Consider the following 18,288-nt stretch of genomic DNA (forward strand, 5'->3'; position numbering starts at 1 on the left):
CATGGCCACGACCCTGCATCCCCACACTACTGAACACAAATAATTCACAGATGCAGCCCTGCTCCACGACCCCTGCTTAGCCTCAGCAGCAGCCACTGAGCTGGGGATGCAGAGATTGGAACTGGACTGAAGCATCCCCAGTGCATCCCACTGGTCAGCTGGGGCCAGAGGGACACGGGGGCAGAGCTGGCCCTGGGGCACTGGCGGGAGCCCAGCTGCTCTCCTGGGAAGCTGCACAGGGATTTTTCCCAGCAAAGCAGCTCTGTGTGCTGCTGAGAGGCCTTATCTGGCCCTGCATGGAGCGTGGCTGAGGGGTGGGGAGGGGAGAAGGGAAACAGGCTCCGTGCTGTGCTTCACTTCACCCTCCTCCCACAGCATCTGTGCTGCTGCAAAGAGGGAAGGGGTCCGTGCTGCTCTTCCCTTCAGCCCCTGCATCTCCTGCTCTGGGAGTGATAACTGCCAGCTTTTAGAAATGAACATCCTTTGCCCATGTAGAGACCAGAGTTTAATTGATCCACTCCTGCTTGTTTCTGCTCCTTGGCTCTGAACTCCAGCAGGGACCAGAGGCAATGGATGTGTCTGCTCCCAGATCCAAGGAGCTGCTGCTCTGTGTGAGAAACACAGCTCGAAATGCAGCAGGGTTTGTGTTCCTCAGGCTGCATCCCCCACAGCCCAGGGCCCTGTGCTCGCTGAGGGGCTGCTAGAGGGAGCTGCTTTCAGCTGGGAAGGTTGTGAGCAGTGCCTCTCTCCAGCCCTGGTGTTTGAGACAGGGATCACAGGCAGCTCCTTCAGCTCTGCTCTCTGCTGCTGGAGCCAAAGGATCAAACCCCGTGGTCCCCAGGGCAGGGAGGGAGTGCTGTGAACACTCCTGGCCACAGGGACTCTGCAGGAGCTTTTCTTCCTTGGATGCTGCTCCTGCTTCCAGTCTCTTTGCATTGATGTGTTTTTATGCTCTGTCTTTTTTCGCTCTGCTCAGACTCACTCGGGTGCCTTTCAGCTGCTCTTTGCCCTGCTTTGAGTTGTTTAATCCTGGTGGTTTCTGAGGCTCTCCTCTGAAGTGCCCTGTCCCTCTCACTGCACAGAATACAGGTCAGACTGAACTAACAAAAACCAAAAAAGGTGCAGCCATAAAATCCCAGAATCACAGAATGGACGGGGTTGGAAGGAACCTTAAAGATCCTCTCGTTCCACCCCCTGCCACGGGCAGGGGCACCTCCCCTGTGACCTCAGACAAGTTCCTAGGACTGGTTCTGTTTCACACCAACCCTGCACCTGGCTGGGTTTGGGGTCACTCCTGAGCAGGGACAACACCTGGATCTTGTCCTTGTGCAGGGTCAATGGTCCCATGATGCAGACCCAAACCCAGGCCAGGTGTGTGTCTCTGGGTGCCTGTACCTGTACAAAGCCTTTTTCCTTTTGTTTCATTTCCATGCACTGGGAAAGCTCCAGTCTGGAGCTCTGGCTGTGGTTTGCAGTTTGATAATTGGGTTTTTCTGCTGTGTTTTCCTCTCTGAGTCTATTTTATGAAGACATTGGCTCTGTGGGAGCACAGAGGCTGCCTGGCCACTGACATCCTCTGGATGCTTCTGGGCTTCTCCTTTCCCTTTGAACTTCTCCCATTACGAGAGGCCAGGCTCAGGAGCCATGCTGCCTCCACCAAACCAGCTCAGTGTCTCTAATTCCCATTTATTTGGCATTTTCCTGCTTGCTAATTAACTTTTTCTGTTAGTCCAACTCCGTCACGAGGTGTCGAGGGAATCCAGTGTAGCTCTGAACTTCCTTTCAGTTTTGTAATCTCTTATATCCTTAAGTAGCAGTTGATCTCTGTGCCTTTGGAGATCAGACGCCTTTTAAAATTTCTGTTTCACACAAGATCTGAACTTTCTGGGGCAGATGAGATCAGGGCACGTCTGCTTGCCTTTGCCCCCACTCACATGGGCTGGCTGTGCCTCCTCAGATCTGCGTGTGCCCTGCTTGGAGGGCTCAGATATCTCCCTCCCCAGGTGGATAAACACAGAATTCTGCAAATTCTGGGCTGTGCCTCCTCAGATCTGTGTGCTTGGAGGGCTCAGATATCTCCTTCCCCAGGTGGATAAACACAGAATTCTGCCACAATAAATGCTGGGCTGTGCCTCCTCAGATCTGTGTGCTTGGAGGGCTCAGATATCTCCTTCCACAATAAATGCTGGGCTGGTCTGTGCTCTCACCACAACCTCCTTTGTCGTGAGGGCTCTTCAGAGCAAGCTCAGCTTTGCTCAGTGAGTTCAGAGCCCCAGAGCTGTGCTCAGAGCAGGGGATTTGGTGTGAACCCAGAGCCCCTCTGCTCCACCCTTGCCCAGGTGCACTGTGAGAGCCCTGGGCGCTCTCTCTGTGTTTGTGCCTGGGGATGCACAGCACAAACAGAGCAGGACAGAGCTGGGCCAGCACAGCATCATCCCCGCAGCCGTGCACACCCAGCAAGAGCTGCTGGTTTGATTTTCCCTCCTTTCTGTGCTCTGTCCCTGTCCTGCACAGCTCCCTGCCTGCCCCAGCAGCCCTGGTGCCTCTCCTGGGTTCGTCTCCTTCCAGGGAGCCTCCCCATTGTCCTGGGAGGAGCAGGGGCTGGAGCTGGGTGGGTGCAGGTGGGAGCTGGGGGTCCCAGGGGCTGCTCCCCCCCGCAGCCAGCCCGAGCCTCGAGCACCTGGGGGCACCAATCTTCTCCTGCCACCCCCTGTCCCCAGCAGCCTGGCCATGTCCTGCCCCTGCTGAGGACACTTTGTGCTCAGGGTGACATCTCTCTGCAGAGAAACACCCCTTGGAAAGGTTCCTTTTAAGCTTTTAATCAGCAAATCTTTACGTGACAGCTTTGTTCTCTTCAGGCTCGCTGTGTGCAGAGGAACTGGTGTCACCCATTTGGTGTCACCCATTTGGTGTCACCCATTCTGGGCTCAGTCACTGCTGGCAATGCCTCGCCCACATCACAGCAGCAGCCAGAGATTATCCAGGTTGGACACTGGGGTCAGCTGTGTGAAGTGGTTTTCTTTAGAGCCGGATTAAATTCCTGGAACTTCCCAAATTGTGTTTGGCATTCAGATTTCCCAGGAGACATCTGATTTTTCCTGTGTGCCCTGGGCACACAGAACCTGGCTGGCAGCCCCAGGAATGTGGGAACCTGTTGGGAAGCTGGTTCAGGCACAACTAACACCAAAGAAATCTTCATGCATCTGCAGCCTTTTATTGTTCTACAGTCCAGCCTTTCACACTCTTCATGCCACAGGCACTGCCCCTGTGTGCCCTCTGTTCCCTCTGTGGTTGCTCAGCACACCTGGGCACTCCAGGTCTCATTACCCTCAACACTGCTCACCTGTCCTGCCCAGGTGTAGCCAGTTAGGGACTCCCAATTACCCCAAACTCTGTGCCTACACCAGGAACCTCCCAGGACTGGCCAGGCCTGGGCATGCAGGACCTGCCTGGCAGCCCCTGCAGTGTGGGAATGTCCCAGGAATGTGGGAATGCCCTGGGCACAAATGTCCCAGGACTGTCCAGCCTTGAGCACACAGGACATGGCTGGCAGCCCCTGCAGTGTGGGAATGCCCCAGGAATGGGGGAATGTCCCAGCACTGGCCATCCCTGGGCACACAGGACCCAGCTGGAAGGGTCTGGAATATGGGAATGCCCCAGGAAAGGGGGAATATCCCAGGAATGTCCAGCCCTGGGCACACAGGACCCAGCTGGAAGGGTCTGGAATATGGGAATGCCCCAGGAATGGGGGAATGTCCCAGCACTGGCCATCCCTGGGCACACAGGACCCAGCTGGAAGGGTCTGGAACACGGGAATGCCCCAGGAAAGGGGGAATATCCCAGGAATGTCCAGCCCTGGGCACACAGGACCCAGCTGGCAGGGTCTGGAACACGGGAATGCCCCAGGAAAGGCCAGCCCCAGGTGTGCTCAGCATCTGGAGCTGCCCAGGGCACGGAGCAGGTGTGGGGGCAGCAGCCAGGCCGTGGATAATGCACAGCTGCTCTCTGTGGCAGTGGCTGGGACCCAAGTGCTGTCCCTCAGAGAGAGCTGTCCCTTCCAGGTGAGCTGGCTCCAGGCTGGATAAATGCATCTCCTGCAATAACTGCCTCTTTCTTTCCCAGTCACTAACAGAGCATAGGGGAGTCTTTAACCTGGCTTTTTTTGGTAGGAAATCCTGGCTGTGCTGGAGTGATTGGAGTTCTGCCACCAGCTCCATCCCTGCTCTGCTTTTAGCAGCTGCAGCTCAGCCAGGCACTGCTCCCTTCCCAGCTCTGCCAGACCCATTTGGTCACTCTCCTTCCACTCCTCCCCAAACTCACGGGGACTTGGAGCAGGAAATTCTGTTTTCTAGCACCCCCTTGTTGAGGTCTGCACGAGAGGGGATTTTCAGAAGGTGAATCAGTGAAGTTTTGAGGTGCAGCCCCTGCACTGCTGGGAACAGAACACTGCTCTTCCCATCCAGCACCCCCAGACCCTCAGCCCAGCCCCATTTCCCTCATTTCCCCCCCAGCCTGCTGGAGCTGCCACCAGAGCTGCCCTGGTGACAGCAGGAGGGACACCCATGTCCCTGAACACTCCCCAATTAACACTCACACTGTTAATTGATGTTGGCAATCTGGGAATGGGGAAAGTGGGACAATACAGCCAAAAAGGCTGTGGGGAGGACAGCAGGACATTGAGGGTTCTGGGCTGGCTTAGAGGGGCAAGGCGAGCTGGTCCCTCCCAGCCCTGCAGCTTCACCTTCTCCCTGACTGCAAAGCCTGAGCCCAGCAAAGAACTGGGGCTGCCCCAGGAAAATCAGGGCACTTCATGTGTCCATGATACTCACAGAGGGAAAATCCTTGGAGTATCCAAGGGGAAACCATTGGCTGCAGCTGCACTGGGTGCCATTGCTTTTCACAGAGGTGAAAAACCTTGGAGTGTTCATGGAGAAACCATTGGCTGCAGCTGCACTGGGTGCCATTGCTTTTCACAGAGGGAAAAAATCTTGGAGTGTCCAAGGAGAAAACCATTGGCTGCCGTGGCACTGGGGGCCATTGCTTTTCCCTGGGAATGGCAGGGAGAGCTCAGCCATGCAAGCAATCCCTGCTGAGCACAGAGCCCAAGGTAGGCTCAGAGCTGTGCTGACATCAAGCCCTGCAAGCTGGTTAATCCATTTTTCTGCCTCGTGGTTCTCCTTTAAAAACCACTTCCAGCACTGCTGGGGTTGGAGCTTTGTTTGAGCAGGGATTTCAGGGTGGGGAGATCCTGGTCTCAGTCAGTTTTAAGGGAGTTTGGCTTGGGCAGGGGGGTTTTGGTGTCACTGTGAGGAGGTGCCAGGGCTGGGGCCAGCAGGGGCTCCTGACGGAGGCTCCGTGTGCCAGGAGCAGTTTGTGATGATGGAGAGGCACCATAACCCAGGGCTGAAGTGAATTAGAGAGGGCAGATGAGATACCAAACAATAGCCAGGCAAGCCTGGAAATCCTTGCAGCAGATGCACAGAAAGAAACAGAGCTTTTAAGCCGTATTTTTATATTTTATTATTACTGCTTTTGTCACATTTTTTTTTCTCTGTTTATGGTATGAACCCAGCTGCTTTGGATTCACAAGTACAAACACTGAACTCTATTCTATTCTATTCTGAAATACTGAATTCTAGCTGTGTTAAAATACATTTTTCCCCCCTTTTTTTTTTCTGTCTCCCCAGGGCTCTGGCCGACATCCTAAGGCAGCAGGGACCAATCCCAATCGGACACTGTGAAAGAGAGACAATCTCGGCCATAGATACCTCCCCCAAAGAGAACACCCCAGTCAGGACCTCCTCCAAAAACCAGTACACACCAGTACGCACCTCCAAGAGCAACCCAGGTAAGTGCTGCTCCCTCTGTCACATTTCCTGAAAAACCCCTTTGCCCAGGAGTTTCTTCCTGGGAAGCTGAGAACCCTCAGAGAGAAATGAAAACAAAAATTATCTGAGTGCTTCTCCTGTGTTTTGCCACTTTGGAATGTGGTTTGGAGATTGTTTATCCAACAGGTGAATTGTTTTTACTTAATGACCAATCACAGTCCAGCTGTGTCGGGGCTGTGACAAATCACAGGTTTTTCATTAATATCTTGTTAAACCTTCTGTGAGGTCCTTTCTCTGTTCTTTAGTATAGATATAATATAATATAATATAATATAATATAATATAATATAATATAATATAATATAATATAATATAATATAATATAATATAATATAATATAATATAATGCCTTCTAAGAACATGGAGTCAGATTCTCAATTCCTCCTTCATCCTGGGAGGAAGCAAATACCACACTTGGGTACACGAGGAGTGAGGGATTATGGCCAGTGAGCAGGGACAGCTGGGACATCACCCTCAGGGTGACAGGGGTCCAGAGAATGAGTCCTGAGGGCTCAGGGAGCTGGGAAGGGGCTCAGCCTGCAGAAAAGGGGGATCGGGGGGAAATTCTGGCTCTGCCCAGCTCCTGCCAGGAGGGGACAGCCCCAGGTTGGGCTCTGCTCCAGGGAACAGGGACAGGAGCAGAGGGAACGGCCTCAGGCTGGGCCAGGGCAGGCTCAGGGTGGGCACAGCAGGAATTTCCCCATGGAAAGGGGGCTCAGGGATTGGAACTGCCCAGGGAGGGTTGGAGAGCCCATCCCTGGAGGTGTCACCCACCTGGAGGTGGCACTGAGAGCTCTGGGCTGGGGACAGGGTGGGGATGGGGCACAGAGTGGACTCAATCCTCCTGGAGGCCTTTTCCAGCCTCAGTAACGCTGGGATTCTGTGCCATTATAGCACATTCTGGAATAATGCTGGGATTTTATGCCATTGACACCTTCTGGGATAATTCTGGAATTCTGTGCCATTATAGCACATTCTGGAATAATGCTGGGATTCTGTGCCATTGACACCTTCTGGAATAATGCTGGGATTCTGTGCCATTAACTCTTTCTGGGATAATGCTGGGATTCTGTGCCATTATAGCACATTCTGGGATAATGCTGGGATTCTGGGTCATTAACTCTTTCTGGGATAATGCTGGGATTCTGTGCCATTGACAAATTCTGGAATAATGCTGGGATTTTATGCCATTAGCACCTTCTGGAATAATGCTGGGATTCTGTGCCATTAACTCTTTCTGGAATAATGCTGGGATTTTATGCCATTAGCACCTTCTGGAATAATGCTGGCATTCTGTGCCATTAACTCTTTCTGGAATAATGCTGGGATTCTGTGCCATTAACTCTTTCTGGAATAATGCTGGGATTCTGTGCCATTAACTCTTTCTGGGATAATGCTGGGATTTTATGCCCCTAGCTCCTTCTGGAGGCTCTGTGTCTCCTGCCTGGCTCCTGCTGCTCAGGGCACACGGATGCAGAAGGAAAGGGCAGCAGGAATTCCTGGCTGGCAGCTGGAGGCACCAGCTGGGTGCTGCAGGTCTGGCTTAGGGGCTGTGCTCAGGCTCTGCAAACCTGAGAGGAGATAAATGGGAAGATCTGGGGGGAAATGCTGATTGCAGGACCCCTGCCTGTTATCTAAGGATCCCAAGGGGTTTTTGAGACTTTCTGGGGCAGAATGAGGCAGGGAAGGACCAGAGCACAGAGCTGTGAGCAGATCACACCTTATGATGTGGTTGGACTAACAGAAAAAGTTGATTAGCAAGCAGGAAAATGCCAAATAAATGGGAATTAGAGACCTTGCAGAGTGACAGCACCCGGGCAGGAGCTGCTGGCCCTGCCTGAGGATGGGGACAAGAGGCCAGGAAGGGACAGGCAGGATGTGAGCAGCACCCAGCCCCTGCTTGGGTGATGTTTGCTGGGCTGTGTGAGGGGGAAAAGCCATCGCAGGGAGTGCAGGAAAAGGAGAGATCCCCAAAGGCACCAAGGGGAGCTCTGCCAGCACAGCTCAGCTGGACTGAGCCCTCAGCAGCCCCTGGCACAGCTGGGAAGGGAGAATTGCCCCAAAGAACTCGTTCCTGGCTCAGCTGGGGCCACCATCAGCTCACAGATCCCAGCAGACAGAGCTGATCACTCACAGAGATCACAGCTCATGAAACAGCTTTACAGGTAATGTTTGATTGCGATGTTTTATGGTCAGAGCAGGGCAATGCCTGAGGTGTCTGTGCTCAGTTATGAGCTAAATTTCAGATTATTGCTGGGATTAGGAAATTGTGTGAGTGGATGGTAAAATCTTCCAGTTGGGAAGAAGCAAAACTTTGGAAACGAGTACGTGTTCTAGCTTAAATAGAATAAAGCTGGTCAGCCCTGGTGTGGAGTAGAAAATCAGCAATGCTTGGTTTTGGGGGACAAGGGGAATAAAGGGAAAAAGAAAATTCAAAAGGAAAAAAAAAAAAGGAAATGGGGAGAGCTGAGGAAAAAGAGGAAAACAAGTATGGGAAACAAGGATGTGTTCTATCTTAAATAGAATAGAGCTGGTGTGGAGAAAAAAAATCAGCAATGCTTGTTTTGGGGAACAAGGGGAAGAAGAGGGAAAATAAAATTAAAAAAAAAAAAAAAGAAAAAAAAAAGAAGGTAATAGGGAGAGCTGGAGGAAAAAGAGGCAGCAATATGGAATAGCAGGATCCAGGCAAGGCACTGCTCACTGGGGCTGCAAATTGGCTCCAGGAGCCCAGAGCTGTAGGGCTGGAAAGCAGCACAGGGCTGGTGGCTGTGGCTCACTGAGGAGCCCAGAGCAGGAGAGAGAAGCAGCCAGGAAGGTTTGTCCTCCTTGCACGGGGGCTGATGGAGCCTGGTGCTTGTTTGACTTGGAGCTTCTGCTTCCCAACTTATAATTGGAAGGGTGCCCCTAAGTCCTGCTAAATAAACCTTGGCTTCATTTTCTGTGAGGCTGCCCTGGTGTCCGTGGGCAGGATGGTTGTGGTGACAGTGACAAACGGAGCTGGCTGTGCCTGAGCTGCAGGGCCCAGCAGGGCAGCCTGGGCAGGTCCTGCTGGGGGCACAGAGAGGAGTCCACGTCCCACTGCTGCTCCAGAGGAATTCCAGGCTGGTTTGGGCTGGGAGGGACCTGGCAAAGCTCCTGTCCCACCCCTGCCATGGCAGGGACACCTTCCCCTGTCCCAAGGACACCTCCCATTGTCCCAGGGACACCTCCCATTGTCCCAGGGACGCCTCCCACTGCCCCAGGGACACCTCCCACCGTCCCAGGGACACCTTCCCATATCCCCGGGACACCTCCCACTGTCCCAGGTGCTCCCAGCCCCAGTGTCCAGCCTGACCCTGGGCACTGCCAGGGATGCAGGGGCAGAGGATGACAGGGAGTGTGGCACGTGCCACCCTTGGGGCTGCAGGGTGTCCCCAGCTCAGTGCCACGGTCACTGCCAGCTCCAGGAGGGGCAGGGACAAGGGACACAGGTGCTGTCCCTGCAGGGCACCCAGTGGGGCTCATCTGCACCCACAGGTGAAAATCCACTGATGAGCACCTCGGGGAGAACCAGAGGGGTTTGGGGTGGAAGGGACCTCAAAGTTCATCTCACTCCACCCCTGCCATGGCAGGGACACCTCCCACTGTCCAGGGACACCTCCCACTGTCCCAGGTGCTCCCAGCCCCAGTGTCCAGCCTGGCCCTGGGCACTGCCAGGGATGCAGGGGCAGCCCCAGCTGCTCTGTGCCAGGGTGTCCCTGTGGGCACAGTTTGGGGTGGTTGGGGTTCAGGCTGTGTGTGGCACACAGTTTGGGGTCACTGACAGATTTTATGAAAATCCTTTCACCAGGATTTTTCTCCTGGGAAGCTGTGAAGCCTCAGAAAACAAATGTAAACAGTGATTATCAGATTGCTTGGAATGTGGGCTGGAGATGGTTCACCAGCAGGTGCATCTTTGATTGCTTCCATGTGAATTGTGTTGACTTAATGACCAATCCCAGTCCAGCTGTGTCAGGACTCTGGTCAGTCACAGGTTTTTATTATCATTTCTTTTCTATCCTTCTGATGTCTCCTTTCTCTTTCTTTAGTGTAGTAATATAATATAATTAATATAATATAATGTATCAGTCTTCTGAAACATGGAGTCAAGATTCTCATCTCTTCCCTCATCCTGAGGACCCTCAAACACCACCACAAGACTCTGGCCTAGATTTATATTCTGTATATTCAGTTGGCCTCTCCATTCTCAGAATATCCCATTGCCTCTGCACTGGTCCAGATCCAGGGATGCACTGCTCTGGATCCAGGGATGCATTTCTCTGGGTCCAGGGAATGCACTGCTCTGGATCCAGCCCCAGAGGTGCCAGGGGAGGGCTGAGCACAGGACACTTTGCCCAGGGTTAAAATCTGCTCCTCACCTGTGCTGGAACCTGCAGCAGGTGTGGAGAAGACCTCATGGCCAGGATCCCCACTTGGAATGCAGCAAACAGCACAGGCCAGGGCTCTGATTAGCCTGATCTATCTGGGGAAGGCTTTTAATGAGCAGCTTGAGTCAGGATGTTCCAGAGATGGAGGCATTCAAAGTGCTGCTTTCAGCAGTGCCTCGCACCCAGAGGCGCATTCTGAGCTCCTTCTGAACGTGAACAAATGCAGGGCAGGCCTTAAATCTTCATGGGAATTGTGGCAAACATCTCCAGGAGAGCCCAGGGCAGCGTGGGGAGCGCTTCCAGCCTGAGCAGCACATGGGGAAAGGGCTCTGTGCCCCTGGGCCTGCTCCCCACGGGCTCAGCAGGGCTCTGCCCTTTCCTAAAGCCCAGGGGATGCAGGTTCATTCTGGTTCATCAGTGCCTTCCCCCAAAGCCCAGGGGATGCAGGTTCATTCTGGTTTATCAGAACCTTCCCCCAAAGCCCAGGGGATCCAGGTTCCCTCTGATTTATCAGAACCTTCCCCCAAAACTCAGAGGATCTACGTTATGAGAAGCTTCTCCCAAAGCCCTGGGGATTCAGGTTCATTTTGGTTCATCATTGCCTTCCCCCAAAGCCCAAGGGGGTCCAGGTCCAGAACTTTCCCCTAGAGCCCAGGAGGTCCAAATTTCCTCCAGGTTTTCAGTGCCTTCCCCTAAAGCCCAGGGGATCCAGATTCATTCCAGGTTATCAGTGCATTCCCTAAAGCCCAGGGGATCCAGATTCATTCCAGGTTATCAGTGCATTTCCTAAAGCCCAGGTGATCCAGGTTCATTCTGGGTTCTCAGTGTCTTTCCTAAAACCCCAGGGGATCCAGGTTATCAGAACCTGCCCATAAAGCCCAGGGAATTCCAGATTCCCTCCAGGCTCTCACTGCCTTCCCCCAAAGCCCAGGGAATTCCAGATTCCCTCCAGGCTCTCACTGCCTTCCCCCAAAGCCCAGGGAATTCCAGATTCCCTCCAGGCTCTCACTGCCTTCCCCAAGGCCCAGGGAATTCCAGATTCCCTCCAGCTCATCAATGCCTTCCCCAAGGCCCAGGGAATTCCAGATTCATTCCAGGCTATCAGTGCCTTCCCCAAGGCCCAGGGAATTCCAGATTCCCTCCAGGTTCTCACTGCCTTCCCCAAGGCCCAGGGAATTCCAGATTCATTCCAGGCTATCAGTGCCTTCCCCAAGGCCCAGGGAATTCCAGATTCCCTCCAGGCTCTCAGTGCCTTCCCTAAAGCCCAGGTGACCCAGGTTTATTCCAGGTGATCACTGCCTTTCCTAAACCCCGGGTGGCCCAGCTTCCCCCAGGGTTTCAGTGCCTTGCCCTCATCCCTCTTTCCCCCTTCTGCTCTCTCCCTTCCCCCAGACCGGCTGGGCTCTGCTCCAAACCCCTCCTCTCCTCCTTGCTGGAATCATCCAGCTTCTCCCCCGATCCCCAGCACTGCTGGGATCGATTTGCCAGGGTCTGTGTGTGGAATGTGTGCGAGGCTCCCAGCCCCTGCTGCTCGCACTCTGTGCTGTCGTTCTCAGCTGCTCAGGGCAATACAAAGCAGGTGGAAAACGATCCCCGGCCCTTTCCAGCCCCTGCGCTTGGTGTGAGAAACTGCTCAAGGTGCGGGTGGGTGAGGAATGAGGGAAAGCACCTGGAAAATGCCCAGAATGTTCCAGGAACGGGGCTCTGCTGTCTCCGTGCTCCTCTTGCCATTTCCCGGCATTTGACAGGAGAGGAACAGGAGCAGCTTTGGAACTGGGAGGGTTTGTGGGAGCTGGGGCGAGTCAGAGCTGCTCCATTTGTGCTCCTGCCAGCACATCCCTGGCATGGGGAGCCCCAGTGCCTCCCAGGAAACCCCCAAAGGGTTAATGATGCCTGTTCTGGGCCGCCCCAAAACGCCAGAGCTCCTTCCTCAGAACATTCCCAGGGGAAGGAATGCGCGGTGTCCTGAAATGTCATTGCCAAGGGGAGGATCCCAGAGGGTGGGGGGGCTGAGAGGGCAAAACTGCTCTGCTCTGTGGAGGATTTGGGATCCTCACCTTGGACACCACTGCTCTTCTCTATGGGGTGATTTAGGATCCTCACCTTGGACACCACTGCTCTGCTCTGTGGAGGATTTAGGATCCTCACCCTGGACACCACTGCTCTGCTCTGTGGGCTGAGGGATTTAGGATCCTCACTTTGGACACCACTGCTCTGCTCTGTGGAGGATTTAGGATCCTCACCTTGGACACCAGCTGTGCTGTGGGCTGAGGGATTTAGGATCCTCACTTTGGACACCAGATTTTCTGTGAGGTGAGGGATTTAGGATCCTCACCTTGGACACCAGCTGTGCTGTGGGGTGTGGGATTTAGGATCCTCACCTTGGACACCACTTCTCTGCTCTGTGGGGTGAGGGATTTAGGATCCTCAGCTTGGCCAGCAGCTGCTCTGTGGGGCGTGGGATTTAGGATCCTCACTTTGGACACCAGCCACTCTGTGGGGTGATGGATTTAGGATCCTCACCTTGGGCACCACTGCTCTGCTCTGTGGGCTGAGGGATTTAGGATCCTCACACTGGACACCAGCCACTCTGTGGGGTGAAGGATTTAGGATCCTCAGTTTGGCCATGGCTGCAGAGAGATGCTCCTCCAGTCCTGTGTCCTCAGGCAGAGCTTCCAGCCTCCCTGGGCATTTGGGGCTGCTGTCCCTGGGAATTTGGGGCTGCTGTCCCAAGCAGCTTTAGACCCCAGGCACTCAGGAGAAGGGATTGGAAAGGCAGGAGAAGGAGCTGGAGTGCCGACACCTCACCTGCCCCAGCTCCAGATGGATCTGTGCGACTGCTACAAATATTTATTTGTTTATCTTTCCCTAACTTTGCTGTTTCGGGCACCCAGCCTCCCCCTTGCAGGGCTGCCAGGGGTTGGGGGTGTTCACCTGGGGGAGGTTTGGCTGCCCAGGGACACAGCCTGGGCTCCCAGAGCCTCCCTCAGCCTCACCAGCTGCCTCCTCTGGGTATTGGTTTGTTCTGCTCTCCTGAGCCTTCCCCTGAGCTGGGCAGTTTCAGGGTAATCTGTGTAAAAGATTAAAATCTGCCCCACTGCGGCACAGGAGACAACAAAACATCCCCAGTGCAGATTTATCTGCCAGTGAGCTCGGCAGGGGCTGGAGAGCAGCAACATTTGCAGTAATTTCAGGTGTCTCACACCCAAATATCCCCCGTGAGTGATGGCAGGGGCTCGTGTGCTAAAGCAGCTAACAAGTGACAAATGTGAAAAAAACGATTGAAGGGATAACTCAGAAAGTCTGTGTGTTGTGGGGAAACAGAGGAGGGGGTGGAGGAAAATGACACCAGCAGGAGCCACCCAGCAGCAGCACCCAGAGCCCTGGGACAAGCACCAGGTGCCTGCTCCAAGAGTTTGGGTGGATTGAGCCTTCCTTGGGCCCAGAGCAGGCCCAGAGCCTCAAGGCCAGCAGGGTGCTTATCAGCCAGGTGATATCTGCAAACTGGGGGTTACTATGGCAACAGCTTTATTTTATTTTTTTTTTAACTCAGGGAATCCAGGTTCACTCCAGGTTATCAGTGCTTTCCCCCAAAGCCCAGGGAATCCAGATTCCTTCCAGGTTATCAATGCCTTTTCCCAAAGCCCAGGGAATCCAGGTTCCCTCCAGGTTATCAAAACCTTCCCCTAAAGCCCAGGGAATTCCAGATTCCCTCCAGGTTATCAGAAGCTTCTCCTAAAGCCCAGAGGATCCAGATTAATTCTGGATTATCAGTGCCTTCCCCCAAAGCCCAAGGGATCCAGATTCCTTCCAGGTTATCAATATATTTTCTAAAGCCCAGGGGTTCTAGGTTCATTCCAGGTGATCAATGCCTTTCCCAAAGCCCAAGGGAATTCTAGATTCCCTTTGGTTTATCAGTGCCCTCTCCTAAAGGCCAGGGGGATCCAGGCTCATTCCAGGTTCTCAGAACCTTCCCCTAAAGCCCAGAGGATCCAGATTAATTCTGGATTATCAGTGCCTTCCCCCAAAGCCCAGGGGATCCAGGTTCATTCCAGGTGATCAATGCCTTTTCCCAAAGCCCTGGGGATCCAGGTTCATTCCAGGTTACCAAAATCTCCCCCTAAAGCCCTGGGGATCTAGGCTCATTCCAGGTTACCAAAATCTCCCCCTAAAGCCCTGGGGATCCAGGCTCATTCCAGGTTACCAAAATCTCCCCCTAAAGCCCTGGGGATCCAGGCTCATTCCAGGTTCTCAGTGCCTTTCCCCAAAGCCAACCTCCTCTGCCTGCAGTTAAGGAACTTCAGTTAAAGCTGCTGAGAGTTTCCTCAGGAGCAAAGCCAAGCCAGCCCACAGCTGTGTCTAGGAGCTGTGCCATTCTGTAGCTGTGAACAGGTAAAATCATTTCTGTAGCAGGTCTGAGCCTCCCTGTTTGCCTCTCCGTGTCCTGCCAGATCAATTATTGTTTGTTACCTCCATTAGATCTTCAGGAGAAAGGCAGAAACACAATCTTTTTCTTCCATTAATCAGGGCAGTTTACAGAAAACATCAATTTAAAATGTTAAGGCCAATTTGCAACTGGTATTGACAACAATTAAATTGGCCTCCAGAAAGTTGCTTTTTGACACGGTGAAGAATGAAATCTTTATGAGCACATTGTGTGTGCTGGGCCTCTCCTGGCTCCTGATTGCTGATCCTATCACACTCCATGGAGTGTAAACAGAGGTGAGGAGCTGCAAGCAGAGCTCCATTAGAGTGTGCCAGAATCAGCAAACTCCCCTCCCCTCTTGCTGGACCCCTGCCCAGATATTGCAACTCAATCCATGCTCTGCCTCCATCACTATCAGCTTCCTCTACTCCCCAGCTGGGTTATTTTCACTTTAAACTGCACAAAAATGTACTGGAGCAAAGGCTGGCTGCTTTATCCTTGGCATTGTCACCTGGAGCAGTGAACTGCAGAGGGGCCCAGGGGCCACAGCCCCCAGCAGAGCAGTGACCGTGGGGTCTGAGGGACCCTTGGCATGGACCAGCTCAGCTTGCAGAGGGTGCCAGTGGCATTCACATTCTCTGAACAGAGAGATAATTCTCTCTCAGGGTTTTTCTCCTGGAGAAGCACAGAGAGAAGAGAAAATTCTTATCTCTACTTGCTGCCCCTGTTGTTTTTGCACGTGTGGAATGTGTTATGGAGATTGTTCACTGAGAGGGATTTGTCACTTGGATTCTGCTGAGGATTGCTTTGATTCCTTGGCCAATCACTCAGTGCTGTGTCCTGGCTGTCTCAGACAGTCACAGGTTTTTCTTTAGTATTCTTTAATAGTAGTACAGTATTCTTTAATCCAGTATAGTATAATGTAATATAGTTGAATAAAGCAACTGTTCAGCATCCTGAGTCAATGGAATCAGATGCCAACCCTTTCCTTTGGTGGGGGTCTCACTGTTTCACTGCAGGTGCCAGTGCAGGAGGTGCCCCAGCCCCCAGCAGAGCAGTGGCCAGGGGCTCTGGGAGGGCATCCCCTCCTTCTGGAACGTGCTAAGGGCATTTTGTGGAGGTTTTCTCTCAGCTGGCACACAGCAGGAAGGTTTGGCTCATGCTGGAGATGATTTTATTGTCTGCAAACAACTTTTATCTTTGGTGCAGGCTCTGTTTCCTTCTGGCCCTTCAGCCACGTTGGGAATTGAGTGGTTCTTGCCTCACTTCCCCTTCCCTGAAGCTTTAATACCCTCAGCCCCTCTGGCCTGAAAGGCTCCCCAGGGTTATTTGTTGGAGCAGCCCTGAGAGGGAGCAATGCCCTCCTCCAGGAAAGGACACAGCAGCTCGTGCTGTTTGATTTAAAATATTTGAGGAGGAAGGGAAAGGGAGTACATCTGTCACAATCTCACTTACAATCAGTGAAGTTAATGGAAAGATTCCTTCTGACTCTCCTGGGCTTTGGACAAGGCTCTGTGCTGCAACATTAGCAAATAATGAAGTTCACATCTCATCAAATCCTCCTCAGGAAAATAACTCTGAAATATGTGGCTGGCCTTTTGCAGCTCCCTCCCCAAATCTGTCCCTGGTTTGTCAGCTGTGCCAGCACCTCTATCTCTGGTGGTAAATCACTTCTGTGGGTAAGAGCTGCTCTCTAAAAGAGCCCCCCACAGATGTTCCAGCACTGCCAGTCCCAGCACTGCCCCAGGGCTCAGAGAGGCCCCTCCCAAAACCACTGGGGTAAATATTGAATATCCAGAACGTGGCTTTCAGTGTCTGCCAACGGCAGGAATGCAGGGAACCTGAGAATCTCCTGAGCTGGAGCCACAGGGATTGTGAGTCCAGCCCTGGCCCTGCCCAGACCCCCAACAATCCCACCCTGGGCATCCCCAAAGGCTCCAGGAGCTCTGGCAGCCTTTGTAGAATCGCAGAATTATGGAATCATGGAGTCACAGAATCATGGAACTGTAGAATCATGGAATTGTAGAATCATGGAGTCACAGAATCATGGAACTGTAGAATCATGGAATTGTAGAATCATGGAGTCACAGAATCACGGAATTGTAGAATCATGGAATTGTAGAATTCCATGGGCTGCGCCCATTCCCTGGGGAACCTGGGCAGTGCCAGCACCTCTGGGGGAAGAACCTTGCCCTGAAATCCATCCCAAACCCCAAAACCAACCCCATCCTGGGCATCCCTGGCAGCCTCGGGGCTGTGCCCATTCCCTGGGGAGCCCAGCACCCTCTGGGGAAGAACCTTTCCCGAAATCCATCCCAAACTCCCTGTGCTCAGCCCCAGCCATCCCCTGGGTGCTGTCCCAGAGCAGAGTCCCCTGTCCCCAGAGCCCCAGGGAGCTCTGTCCCCTCTGCACGCCCCTGGCAGCCCCAGAGCACAGAGCCAGAGCTGTTCTCTCCCTCTGAGGCTGCTCTCTGCGTGTTTCTCCTCCTTGCTGCCCATCCCAGAGGCTCTGCAGGGCTCCAGGTGTGGCACAGCTGGAGCAGCTGTCCTGTCCCACCTGCGCTGCCAGTCCTGGAGGCACAGAACACAATATCCAGCATAAACAGAACACACAAATGGGGACACAACGTCCCCCTAGGACAGCAGCCCACCCTGGGGGAGCTGCCAGCCCTGGTCCCTCCATGGGGATCCTCTCTGGTGGCACAGGAGCTCCCAGCCCTGTGCTCAGTGGCAGGTGACACCTGTGAACATCACTCCAACATGATTGTCACAGTGATCCTTGGTGCAGCTGATGAAATATTCACCTCGCAGCAGCTGCCAGGCCATGAATGTTTCACTGGCTCCTGAATTGTTGATGAGCTTTGATTGCACTGCCCTCTGCCACCTGGGGCGCCTGCAGTTGGCCACAGCTCCTGTGCCCTGCTCCTGAGGGCACCCCTGGCCACAGGGCCGGGGCTGGCACGGCACTGACCCCCACCAGTGCCCCCATCCCTCCCCTCAGCGTGGCCTGGGCTCCCCAGAGCTGTGGGACAGGCTCAGGTGGCTCTGCTGTGCCCCAGCTCACTCCTGTCACAGACATCTTTCCATGAAAATCCTTTCCTTAGGATTTTTAACTCCTGAGAAGCTGAGAGGCCTCAGGAGCAAAATGTAACCAATGGTTATCTGCTGCTGTGGAATGCAACAGGTGCATCTGGGATTGGGCTCATGGGGTTGTTTCTAATTAATGGCCAATCACAGTCCAGCTGGCTCAGACAGAGAGTCTAAGACAGCTGCCTCTGTTATTCATTCCTTTCTATTCTTAGTCAGCCTTCTGAGGAAACCTTTTCTTCTATTCTTTTAGTATAGTTTTAATGTAATATATATCATAAAATAATAAATCAGCCTTGTGAAACACGGAGTCAGATCCTCGTCTCTCCCCTCATCCTCAGAGCCCTGTGACACCGTCACACAAACCCTGGGGACTCTGCAGCCACTCTGGGCACAGCAGCAGCACTCAGAGGGTGGGTCCTTCTGGGAGCCTCCCTGAGGGATGCAGAGACACAGGGCAGAGCCCAGGTGTTCCTCTGGG

The 18,288-nt window shown here is 53.4% G+C and overlaps 1 protein-coding gene across 5 annotated transcripts in view; it reads left to right on the forward strand.

Moving 5' to 3' along the window:
• SHISA6 (shisa family member 6) overlaps positions 1–18,288 on the forward strand; it is a 198,837-nt gene that overhangs the window by 4,938 nt on the left and 175,611 nt on the right. For all 5 annotated transcript variants that reach the window (XR_008508718.1, XR_008508717.1, XR_008508716.1 and 2 more), the window contains exon 3: positions 5,688–5,848. Coding sequence is in view for 2 of the 5 variants with exons in the window: in XM_054516860.1 (XP_054372835.1) it covers positions 5,688–5,848 (161 nt within the window). In the remaining 3 variants the exon portion in view is untranslated. The remainder of the gene's footprint in view (positions 1–5,687; positions 5,849–18,288) is intronic.

This window comes from Molothrus ater, chromosome 19 (assembly GCF_012460135.2).
Source record: "Molothrus ater isolate BHLD 08-10-18 breed brown headed cowbird chromosome 19, BPBGC_Mater_1.1, whole genome shotgun sequence".
In the NCBI taxonomy this organism is placed as follows: Eukaryota; Metazoa; Chordata; class Aves; order Passeriformes; family Icteridae; genus Molothrus; species Molothrus ater.